The 12,953-nt window shown below is 31.6% G+C and overlaps 1 protein-coding gene across 2 annotated transcripts; it reads right to left on the minus strand.

The window, feature by feature from the left end:
* Window positions 1-5,140: 5,140 nt before the first annotated feature.
* LOC146902017 (protein TRANSPARENT TESTA 9-like) lies at window positions 5,141-8,451 on the minus strand. Of its 2 annotated transcripts, XM_085732361.1 has the most exons (7): window positions 8,231-8,451; window positions 7,614-8,138; window positions 7,341-7,407; window positions 6,599-7,252; window positions 6,371-6,515; window positions 5,954-6,291; window positions 5,141-5,361 (listed from the first exon to the last, which is right to left on the minus strand). In XM_085732361.1, exons 4-7 carry the CDS (start codon window positions 6,631-6,633, stop codon window positions 5,328-5,330), a joined length of 552 nt encoding a protein of 183 aa, XP_085588487.1. In that variant the 5' UTR covers window positions 6,634-7,252; window positions 7,341-7,407; window positions 7,614-8,138; window positions 8,231-8,451; the 3' UTR covers window positions 5,141-5,327. The 2 variants fall into 2 exon arrangements, 1 of the variants encoding a protein (XP_085588487.1); XR_015021387.1 differs by lacking the exons at window positions 6,599-7,252; window positions 7,341-7,407; window positions 7,614-8,138; window positions 8,231-8,451 and having other exon boundaries at window positions 5,954-6,279; window positions 6,371-6,557.
* Window positions 8,452-12,953: the final 4,502 nt, after the last annotated feature.

The following is a 12,953-nucleotide window of genomic DNA, read 5'->3' on the forward strand; positions in this document are numbered from 1 at the left end:
CTAGTGGCTAGAATTCACCTTTTTCAAATGAATAAGTGGGGTGTCCGGGGTTCGAACCCCGACCCCTACATATAATAATGCATGTCCCGATCTTTTTGCGACTGAGGCGCATGTTTCGACCCATCATTGTGATTCCTATTTTCTACGAACATATTTGGCTTATCATTCGAAAACTGATTCTCTCTGTTAAATCTATTTTACCATAATCAATGGATTTGTAGCTTTTGCGACGAGCTTCAAATCAATTCGGTATTTTGTTTGTTGAGAGACACGATATTTCTTTTATTTCTTCTTTGCTCTTTAATTGCTTGTTGATTTTAAATATAAACACCATTTACAAAATTCATTGTATTTAGGGGTGGGCATGGTTCGGTTAACCATGTTAACCGAACCAAAGTGTTGAAATGGTTCGGAAAAACTAAACCGAACCGTTTAAAGTTTGGAAGTATCCGAACTGAACCTAAGTTGTGGTTCGGTTAACCATTTTCTTACCTATTAACCAAACCGATCCGAACCAAAACAAATATTTTTTATCCAATGAATAAAATCACTTTTATTAAAAAAATAACAAATTAGAATTAATAGCTAGAGTTGTTTTATTCAAAACAACTTATTTTATGAAAAACAGCTTATTACGATATCTTTTCAAAAACAATTTATTCAAAACAACTTATTTATGCAAAACAGCTTATTAGGATCTCTTTTTTTAAAAAAAAACTTATTCAAAACAGCTTATTTATACAAAACAGCATATCAAGATCTCTTTTTTCAAAATAACGTATTCAAAACAGCTTATTTACGTAAAACAGCTTATTAGGATCTCCTTTTTCAAAATAACTTATTCAAAACAACTTATTTATGCAAAACGGCTTATTAGGATCTCTTTTTAAAAAAAACTTATTCAAAACAGCTTATTTATACAAAACAGCTTATCAAGATCTCTTTTTTCAAAATAAATTTTTCAAAACAACTTATTTATGTAAAACAACTTATTAGGATCTCCTTTTTCAAAATAACTTATTCAAAACAACTTATTTATGCAAAACGGCTTATTAGGATCTCTTTTTTCAAAACAACTTATTCAAAACAACTTATTTATGCAAAACGGCATATTAGGATCTCTTTTTTCAAAATAACTTATTCAAAACAGCTTATTTATGTAAAACAGCTTATCAAGATCTCTTTTTTCAAAATAACTTATTCAAAACAGCTTATTTACGTAAAACAACATATTAGGATCTCCTTTTTCAAAATAACTTACTAAATAAGTTGTTTTTGCCCACCCCTATTTGTATTCATTCTTTCCTTCCACCTCTCTCTTTCTCTCCTCCTCTTTCTTATCTTTTGTCTACTGTTTCCAGCGATCGTTCCGTAAATCTCAATTCTCGACTCAAGGTTATGGATGTAGGAGGCGAAAATTAAGTTTATTCATTTTTCTCTTTTTATTACACAAATTAGGCCGCTACATTAAAGAAAACTAAAGTAGTATTTTTTTTTTATAGAAAAAGTGATATATATATATATATATATATATATATATATATATATATATATGGGTTATGATAGAAGACACCTTTTATGAAGGTGTCTTTTATCATGTTACTCTATGAGCATTTGCGAAAAGACACCAACTTACTTTTATGAAGGTATCTTTTAGCAAAGTTATAACTAAAAAGTGAAAATCACACCTTAAGGTGTGACTTGTTAAAAGACACCACCAAAGGGTGGCTTGTAACAAAACCCTATATATATATATATATATATATATATATATATATATATATATATATATATATATAGGGAGCCCCTAATATGGACCCTTTTGTTTAGGGTGCAGCCATGGTCCTTGCAAAGTGACCGGCAATAGTGGGTTTCTAAGCTTCGTTTCCGGTTTGTGTGGTGGGGTACAAAGAATCTATACCTACTATCTGCCGTACGAAAATTCATTTTAATTTGTACATCCTCTTTCCATGTTTATTTTTAATACTATTCCCATGTCAGATCTCTAACATACAATCGAAATAAGCAAAGACATGTGCAGATATTGTCACCAAAATGCCAGACTATATGAAATACCCTGTAAATGAAGAATTGTGCAATTTGGCAAGTTTCTATAGCATTGGGTTTGTTTTTTTATTTCAAAAACAACCTTTTTAAGAGCCCATGGATAGAAAATTAGAGATTTATGGGTTGCAGACCAATCAAGATTTATAGAAGGTGATGAGATTGCATTTTTATTTTCAAAACCAGAAAAAAAATATTGAGCCAGAACCATATATTCTTTCTAATTAGTATAATATACTGTATTTAACCAAACATGTTTGTAGATATAACTTGTTATTTTTCTCGCCTTACATACTATGGTCAGATCCACCCTCTCCAAATCAATAGTTTAGTTACATTACATCAGGGTAATTATAAAAAAAAAAGGTTTATCCCATTTTTTGAACAACAAGTTTCCGGTGATTATACAATATTTAGGTGAGATCTACTATGGTTAAGGTGACTAGTAAGATCTAAATATGTAAACAAACTGTGGCAACTCCTTGCTGTTTCCCTGAACGTTTAAATAGATAAGAATGAACCAAGGAATCAAGGTGATTATTATAAAATAAAATAAACATTTAAAGCAAAGAATTGCAGCTAGTACCACCACAAGTATAGATTATTTTTTTTCAGGAAAGAGATCTATTGGGCATGTAATCAACCAACTAATTTATGGTTTTCTTGTTTGAGATTGTTACAATTGTTAGAAAAAACATGATTATTGCTTGAAACGAGGAAGAAAAGTTGCCTATACATTTTAAATTGTCCAAAACCTCAGATTTATTTGTGATTCGAAGAGCAATTTCTGGAACTGTAGAAAAAGTAATGAATTTTGTATAGATACGATGGAAACCTGTCAATAAAGAAGAAGAAGATGAAAACCGGACCCACAAAGTTGGTACCCTTTATAGACGGTAATTTACTAAGGTCCATCTATGGTCCTTTTAAATTGAGGACCATATTAGGGGCTCCCATATATATATATATATATATATATATATATATATATATATATATATGGGAGCCCCTAATATGGACCTCAATTTTAAAGGTCCACCCATGATCCTCTCTAATTGACCTTCTACAGCAGGTTTCATTTTTTTTTTCCTCTCTAATTTACTTTTTATTTTTTTTCTTCTGTGTAATCCTAAAATCCATAGGCTGACAATCATTTTCCTCCTCTTTCCATTTCTCTCTATTAATCGCTCCAGGCTCCTTCCTTCTTCCTCTATCTCATCTTCACCTTTCACCCCTTCATTTAAACCATAAATTTCTAGATCAAAAATTCAAAACCTGGGATCGCAACCCCTTTTTGCTGTGATAGACAGAAATGTGCTGAAATGTTATTTTTTTATGTAAAATATGTGGACAAAAGTGAGATTTAAATTTTTGTCAAAAAAGAGAGTGAGATTTTGAGAAACTGTGGGTATATGAGACAACATGTTGAGAGTACATTTCTCATGAGGGAAATTAATTCCCTTAAATTAAAGACAAATTACCCAAGACCTACATTGTATTTCAAAATTAATTTCACGGTGAATTATAAATTATGGTCACTGCACAAAAAACACAGGTAATAAACAAAAACAAGAACTAAGATCAAATACGGGTCTCATTAGCTTGTCCATTAGATTTTTTATTTTTGACTGGAATGTCATTATTAGTTGGAGTAGAAGGAACCTGGCTGTATATTTATTTAAAAGAAGAAGAAGGAATCTGGTTATGAAGAGACAAAAATGGTTTTGCACGTAGATACTTTGGTGTTATATGGAAGGACACAAAAGTAATCTTTGCTGCTGCAATTAAAAAAAATGATTTTTTTGCTGTGTGGGGTCATGAAACATTTTTCTTAAAAACCTGCTATAGAAGGTCATTTAGAGAGGACCATTGATGGACCCTTAAAATTGGGGACCATATTAGGGGCTCCCTATATATATATATATATATATATATATATATATATATATATATATATATATATATATATATATATATATATATATGGTCTTGCTATCGAATGCCTTTAAGGCACTCTTTAAGGTTACTCATTTAAGAAATTGTTCAATGGAAAAGTTTAAAATTTCAATTTTCGATGCATTGAATGCGCAAATTTTCATAAAACTTTATATCTAAAGTCCTTAAGGATTGCCCTTAGGGCACTCATTAGCATCTTTTTTTTTATTGACGTTAAAAATAATTTCATTAACGAAAGTCTGGCAATAAATCAAATGCCAAAACTGCAAAAATACAAGGCGGAGTTTCTTCGACCCATATACAATCTAAATTCTTAAGAGCATATTTAGCTAAATAATGAGCAGCTTGGTTGGCTTCACGCCTAACATGCAAAAAATTTAAACTACGAAAACTACCCTTAAAACTAATGCAATCTCGAATAATAGGGCCAACATAGTTGGGAGATTGTTGGTGAGCATTCAACGCTGAAACCACATTAGAAGCATCTGATTCTGCTATAAGATTCAGAAAAGACATGTCTTTTGCAAATTTCAAACCCTTCCGCATAGCTAAGACTTCTGCAACCTCTGAATCTGGTAATGAAAAAACTTGCCAAGAATTAGCACCAACCACAACACCTTCATTATCTCTCACCACAACACCAATACCCCATTTATCACCTTCTATCGGACTTGCTGCGTCAACATTAGCATCTCTATATATATATATATATATATACACACTACAAGAAAAAATGCATTTTGCGACCCTTAAAACGACGGATTGCGACTGTTCTAAGGGTCGCAAATTCACATCTGCGACTGTTCTTGAACTGTTAGGTATGTTGGGGTCGCAACAGCATTTTGCGACAGTTCACGAAACAGCCGTTGCAACAGCCGCAATGGGTATTGCGACAGTTCAAAACAGTCGCAAAGTACATTTTTTTTTGAAAGGGATGTTGCTACAGTTTATAACAGTCGCAATTGTTGGAAAATATTTTTAAAATTCCATTGCAGCAGTTTGGAACTGTCGCAATTGTTAAATTTATTTTAAAAAAATAAATAAATCAGTTTTTTCATGAATTTTTAATAGAACTTTTTACTCATCATCTTTTTATGACAAAACTAAATTATAATTCACAGATAAAAAATATGAATTAATTCATAAATTAACATGAATTTTACATTCATATAAAATGATTCTATAAAACACAAACAAGTGATACAATTAGGTTTCTTAAGCTCCTAACATGAAAATTTAATCATGTAGATGTTCTCTGACGAGGAAGTTGTTTTGATCAACTGGCGATGAATAGACTCCAAAGAATGTCACGCCCTGTTTGGTCGTTCGAAGTCTTTACACCTAAAAACAAATCAAACATCATATAAGACACCAATAATTAACAAAAATAAGCAATAAAGTCACCAAAGTCATGGATTTTAACTTATCGTGCAATGAAACTATAATTACTTTATGATATATTTGTCAAAGAATATGTACAATTGCATAAAAATACTTGTTAATGGCAACCATACTCTTTCTCCAATCTATGGATTAGCTATGTAATGCTACACATACAGAACATAAAAATACTTACACTATCTTAAAACACTTTCAGAACATAAGGGAACGAGCCTAGGGCTTCAGGTGCCCCTCGGGAGGGTGCCTAAGCCTTACTGGACGGCATTTGTGCCCTAAGGGATAGATTGACAGTCCACTTTTTCTATAGAAATTACATATTTTCACTTAAATGACTGGTAAAAAGTATGATCTGGATTATTTAAGTTGGCATGATATGTTTACTAATGTGTCACAGTTCCAAAAACGCAGAAATATGAAGACCATTGTACCAGAAAAAGAAAAAAGAAATATGAAAATCACTGTTCCCAATCTAACATAAGAATATTAACAGAAAATGAAATATAAATCAGTATGTGGAAAGATTGGCTAATACCTCAAAGCCACATTTGAACTGCTACCATTATTTAACATGGTGATACTTTGTGGATGACAATCTGAAGAACTAGATGAGCATGGCACATCGACCACCAAGCATTTTGTATTATTCTCAGCAAGGTTATCATTATCTATCCCGTCGCTTTCAGATGTAAAACCATGATCAGGTATATAGCCATTGACTTGACCTCCATAACATTTTGTAAAGGATTCTAAGGGGTAATAAAGAGCAGCAACTATTGCATTTGCCAAATCTTTGATCTTGACTATCCTCAAGATGCAACAAAGTAAGTAAAGAGAAGTCACAACACCACTTTGCATATCCTGGTCAACATGCTACTAAACATTAATAAGATCATGTTGAATAGCATAAATGAGACGTAAACAGAGAAAGCCATAAAGTGAAGTTTCATACATTATCAGCCACTATCCTCAGGGAAGGAAGAACAACTGGAAAAATCAGAAGTATCAGAATGTTGTCTGTTATTAACCTTTCAACATCAGGAATTCCAGCAGAGATTACATCACTAAAGGTAGAGTTTGAATCTGGGCCTGGATTTCTGTATCAGTAACCATAATTACTTTCTACGGAAACAAGAAAATATGAATGTAATATGTAAAATAAGAAATATGTATGTCTTACTTCAGCGTCTCAGAGATCAGTCTATTTAAATCCATACACTACTTCCTAAAAAAGGAAACCAGATTTGAGAAGTAATCTGTGAGAGGTGCGCTATTTATATATCTATTAACAGAGTAATCCTCCTTTCTTTCATTTCTTCTTTTCTCCTGGTGCAATAAAATATCAAAGTATTCTCAAAGTACAATAAAACTCATATGAACCACTTTCTATAGCCACGGGAATATAGCTAAAAATAATCAAAACCAAGTATCCTCTCCTTTACCATGAAAAATAATCAAAACTGCTAAGTTTTATGATAAGTACAAAATCCCCCACAACTTGTTTTTCCATGAAAAATCTGCCACAAGCTAGGATATATAAATTTCAAGCATTTAAACAATTATACAGAGGAGCATAAGCATAACGGAATCTCACTCGAAAAAGGTTGGGTCATGTTAGTCATGTTGGTTGCCATAAGCATAAACCTAAACTTGAACAGGACAAGATTAAATGCACATCACAATTTTAGGAGAGCTGAAGTGTGAACCACCGTGAAAAGCAAGGACACTCTACCTTTTGGGAATGGGAAACCAGGATAACCACCGTGACTAAGTGCAACATCATCAATATGAACATATCCCATCCTTCCATGCCATTGAAATTTCTATGTTTCCCCTGTTAGTTTAATTAGCAATATGGTTAATCATATAATTTTACAAAATATATCAATCAAATTAAGCCTAGAACATTTGTGTGCATGTACCTTTGAACAAGCCTAGCACATCAGATGCAGTGGAACATAAAATATGTTGGCAAGCTAGGTCCACTAACTATCCATTTGTAAAATATTAAAAAAAAAAATGTACCTCGAATTACATTTCATTATCTTTTCACATGAGAACATGATTTAAAAAGTACTAGTAATAGTAATACTATAAAAGGGACATATAATTGCTCATATGTATAAATCATTTTTACGTTGAGTGCATGCTAATTAAAATCTTACAAATATATAATTACTTGAGGAAATGTGTACCTGGAGTTTCTCACACAATTCCTATGAGCTCCAAGATGACTCGTCTATTGGTATGTTTGGATCGAAATCAGCTCTTACTCTAACAGTTGAAGATGACGCGGCTAACACAACTCGAACAAGGGCAGGATTCTTTCGACAAGAACGCAACACATTTAGCGTACCTTGGACCGCTGGTTCCAAGATTTCTGCCTGTATTTTGGACAAAAATTGATAATCATACTAGATATTAATCAAAGTATCATCACTTATTTCACTATGTATAGTCTCCATGATGTGAGGATTTTGATTAATGCATGAGCTTATAGGTTGTGACATAGAGATACCTATGAATAACATAAATGAAATATCACACCTTAGGATCATTTGATATATGATTGGGTACTGGAGAGGCAATGTGAAAGACACCTTTGCATCCTATGATCGCATTGTCGAAGCTATTTTCTTCCATTAAATCAGCTTGGACTAGTTCGAGTCTTTCTGTTGGTCCCTCCAACTTCCATAAATGTTCAACTTTATGCTTCTTACCTGCAAGTATATATAAAAATGTCATACATATGTTGAATGCATTTAAATGTGAAAAGTGAAAATACATTTGGTCATCATAAAATACATTTTACCTCAAGATCTCCAACTGTTCCAATGACATGATATCCAGACAAAAGAAGTCGCTTCATAAGCCAAGAAGCCAAAAAGCCTGAAGCGCCTGTTACACATACTTTGTGTTCCATATCTTAAGTACAAGTGAACAAGGCAAATGCAATTTTGGCTTTGTCCTTGCTATCCAAAGTAACCCTGGAACGAACATGAAAATAAAACATCACCTAGAATTAACAATACAAAATATAGTCATATATAAAGTGAATCAGTTAGGAACAATTCAAAAACTAACCTTCAAAATAATAGATTGAAGTAGTTTGTTCCAATTTTTAGAGTGCATTTTCCATTGTTTGAGTCCAAAACTCATTTTTGTTTCTACAACCTCTTACTCGACAAGGGATCGGCATTCCTACCAAATAGTCTGGCAATTTTTAAAGTAAACCAGAGCATTATATAACAGTAACACACACACACACACACACCCACTCAAAAAAAAATACTTCTTAGTCTTGTCCAAATCTCCAACTTAGTACACACAACATGAAGAAATCGTCCATTATCATTTTGGACAAGTTAAACAAGTTTTGGTCTGGTTGGTCTAGATTTACTACATCATTAGCCTCCACTACTTTAAACAAAACCAATCGTTTTAGTCCATAAATCACACATGATTAAAAAATCAAGAAATTAACACACAAAAAAACACTTCAATCAACAGAAAAGCTGAAAATTTAATAAATAAATTCTTAAATAAGCAAAAGAAGAAGAAATCATAACCTGGAAAAGGAACCGAACTAACCTGGAAAAAGGTTGAGAAAATGAACGGTGAAAAAGGGAGAAATAAGCACCGATTGAGTGAGTTGAGCACCGATTCAGAAATAACACCGATTGAGTGAGTGAGTTGAGCACCGATTGAGTGAGTTGACCATGATTCAGCACCAACTGAGCACCGATTTAGACATAACAGTGATTGAGTTGGTGAGTTGAGCACCGATTGAGAGGTTATGTTTTGGGGGTGAGCGATTGAGAGTGAGAAGATTCATGGAACAAAGATTTTGGGGATGAAATTGAGAAAATTTTTGAGATTTGAGAGTGACGTAGACATAATTGGGTCTTTAGGGTTTAGAGAAAAGTTTGGGAAAGTGAGATGGAGCGGGAGGTGAAACTAGGTATTGGAGTGAATGAAAAATTTGGCCAAGCGGGAATAGGCAATTAACAATGCGCCTTATAATTTAAAAAAAAAAAACCTGCGGATGTTGCCTATGACTGTCGCAACAACTGTTGCAAATATGCACATTGAGGCCGTTATAAGGTAAGGGTCGCAATTGCGGTGTCGCAAAATGCTGATTTTCTTGTATATATATGTATATATATATATATATATATATATATAGAGAGAGAGAGAGAGAGAGAGAGAGAGAGAGAGACGCGCGCTCGCACATACACACATATAGTTGGTTTTGATACTATTGACAGATATTTGTTAACCGAATAAAAAAAAATTACAAGACAAAACTAACATTTCTTGGCATGTAATCCCGTATATGTCATCTAAGAGAAGATTCTTGAGAGCTCTAGGAGGAACCTCCAAAATTGTAACATGATACAACTCTGATTAAGACTATACTTAATTAGCCAATTCACGCTTCTGTTTCCTCCATGTGAGGTGTGCTTGAAAACCACATGCATGCCATTGCAAGTTAGCAAGATCTCGTCTCTGCCATATCAAGGTAGGGATATGTCCATTAAACTTGCAACTCTGAGTAACCATATCAATCAAAAGCTTAAAATCACTTTCAACTATAATATGGAAAAAACCATGTTCTCTAGCAATTCGCAACCATGTGTACATTCCCCACATTTTTGCACGGAGGAAATCACAAGTTTCAATCCTTTAAGTATACCCTTTCAACCAATGAGTGTCTGAACCTCTATAAAGACCACTACAAGCTTCATAATAGTTAAGTTTTTGTTTTTAGTTTTGGCCAAGTAGCTTAATGGAGCTCACACTTTTCAAATGTGGAGAAGTGGGATGTCCGGTGTTCGAATCCTGATCCCAACATATAACATGTAATAACCTTACCAACGGAGTTAAGCTCACATGATCATAACAGTTAAGTTTTTCCAGTCCTATTGAGAATGCTTCCCGCTCATATAAATGGTCTCTTGATGCCTTTGTCTTCCCGTCCAAAGAGATTAAATTTTCTGCTAGTATATTTCAGAAGAAAAAAAAAATATAAATAAAATTGCCATTAGCATATACCAATTTTAAGATATTAAAATATTTAGTAATGCTATTTTCTACCAATCACTCAACAATGAAATTCAAGATGGCAGTGAAAAAATGTGGCTAGCAGGGTCGATTTTATTTATAATACAAATGTGTTAAACATGATTGATTTCAGTAAATATTTTAATTTTCAATTTTAGTTTTTTTATTTTATTTTTTTCAACTTTTAGTTTTTCAAAAGTTTTTCATCACCACTATTAAACACAACAACATAAAAATTTATATTTTATTAAAAATTCTAATTCTTTTTTGAAAAAATTATTATAATAATTTAAACATTCATGTAAAAACTAACTAAAAGAATTGAAGAGTATATAAAATTTGACTTAAAAAACAGAGATCAAATATGTAGACACAAAAGTTTTGAAAACTAAAAGTCAAAGAAAAATTTAAACATTAAAAAGGAAAGTTGAAATATTTTTAAAATCAAAAAAATATTTAACCTTTACAAAATATATACTCTCTGAGTCTCAAAATAATATTCGTTTAAGATTTGTGCATAATTTTTAAGAAAATAATTAATTATGTTGATTTCAATGATAAAATTAGTACTATCATTTACTACTAAAATACATTTATTAAGTCGGGAGTAGTTAAGTTTGATAAATTCAATAAATAAATGTATAATAATTGAAAAAATACTAATAAATAATTATATTGATATTAAATAAATGTATAATAACGGAGAAAATAATAAATGTCGTATTAATGTTCTAATCGATGACGGATTAAACATTGTTGAGCTGGAAAATTTGAAGTTTTTGTATTCAGCCTTTCGTTGAAACAGTGAATTTTTACTGTAATAACAACTAGTAACAAACCCGTGCTGACGCACGGGTACAGTAAACTTTTGTTATTTGTAAAAAATCATTAATAATTTATATGAGTTATTGTGTAAATTAATTATTTATTTATGTGAATAATTTATGTGTTGTCCAATTATTTGTGTATTATATGTTGGATGTTATAATAAACTAAATTGCATTGATTATATAATTTATACTTCTGGGAATAAGTAGAAAACAGTTAATTTCGAATATAATGTAGAAAATAGAATTGACAGGTAATGCTAATGCTTTGGTACAATCTTATGAATATATAGTCATAAATAGACTAATATAAAATAACCCACATAGTCCTATTTTACATGAAATACATGACAAACATAACAATTATTGATCGAAAAATTAAATCTGACAGCACATCCTGGTCGGAATTCATTAGTTTGGACGAAATTATTCCACTTAGGTCAAATTTGTGTAGTTAATTTGCGATCTTTATTGACAATGATGTTCAAAGTTTGATTTTCTCCAATGTCTTCAGATAGAATTAGGTTGTCGTATATGTTGTGCTTTAGAAAATTTGCAAATTCACATGATAATTTCTGCATAAGAAAATCATATATTAGACGAAGTTAATATATTACAAATAATTATCATAGGTATAACAAAAGTTATAAACGAAAAGTTGAAAATGTAGAAGTCAATAATACTTAACCAGTTTGGTTTGTTCAAAGTATTTCCACCATAACAACTTCTGTCGTGTATCATAGTTAGTTTAGTCAAATAACAACTCATCCCGTGCATTTAAATCTACAATTTCTGGATCTGAAATTTTACTCAATGCTCGCTTCTCCCATGCATTTTATTTATTTACAATATTTTAGACAACATCCATTTATCATGTGCATTTTATCAGGAGAGTTCAATATAATTGTAGAATTAAATTGATGCCATATTCTAAATAGTATACACGTTTTATCAGGAACAATTTTTTATAAATGACAATTTGTCCCATGTATCAAACTTAATTTAGTCAGAGATAACTTATCACGTGCATTTGAGTTACTTCTGATATTTGAATCAATGCTCGCTTCTCTCATGCATTTTATTTATTCACGATATTATAGACAATGTCCATTTATCCCGTGCATTTTAGTTGATGAGGATTCAATATAATTATAGAGTTAAAATGATGTGATATTCTAAATAGTATAAACGTTTTATCAAGAATTGATTTTAATAAATGACAACTTGTCATGTGAATCAAAGTTAATTTAATCAGTGTCAACTTATCTTGTACATTTGAGTTAATTCTAAAATTTTAGTCAATACCCACTTCTCCTATGCATTTTATATATTTACAAAATTTTAGACAATGTCCATTTGTCCCGTGCATATTAGTTGATGAGAGTTCAATATAATTGTAGAATTAAAGTGATGTGATATTCTAAATAGTAAAACGTTTTCGCAAGAACAATTTTTTATAAATATCAACTTCTCTCGTGTACCAAAGTTATTTTTGTCAGTGACAACTTATCCTGTACATTTGAGTTACTTATGTCAATGCCCGCTTCTCCCGTGCATTTTTTTATTTACGATATTTTAGACAATCTCACTTATCTCGTGCATTTTAGAAGATGACAATTCAATATCATTGTAGAATTGAAGCGA

Source organism: Medicago sativa, chromosome 8, assembly GCF_051527215.1.
Source record: "Medicago sativa cultivar Bolivia chromosome 8, Bolivia_mono, whole genome shotgun sequence".
Taxonomy (NCBI): Eukaryota; Viridiplantae; Streptophyta; class Magnoliopsida; order Fabales; family Fabaceae; genus Medicago; species Medicago sativa.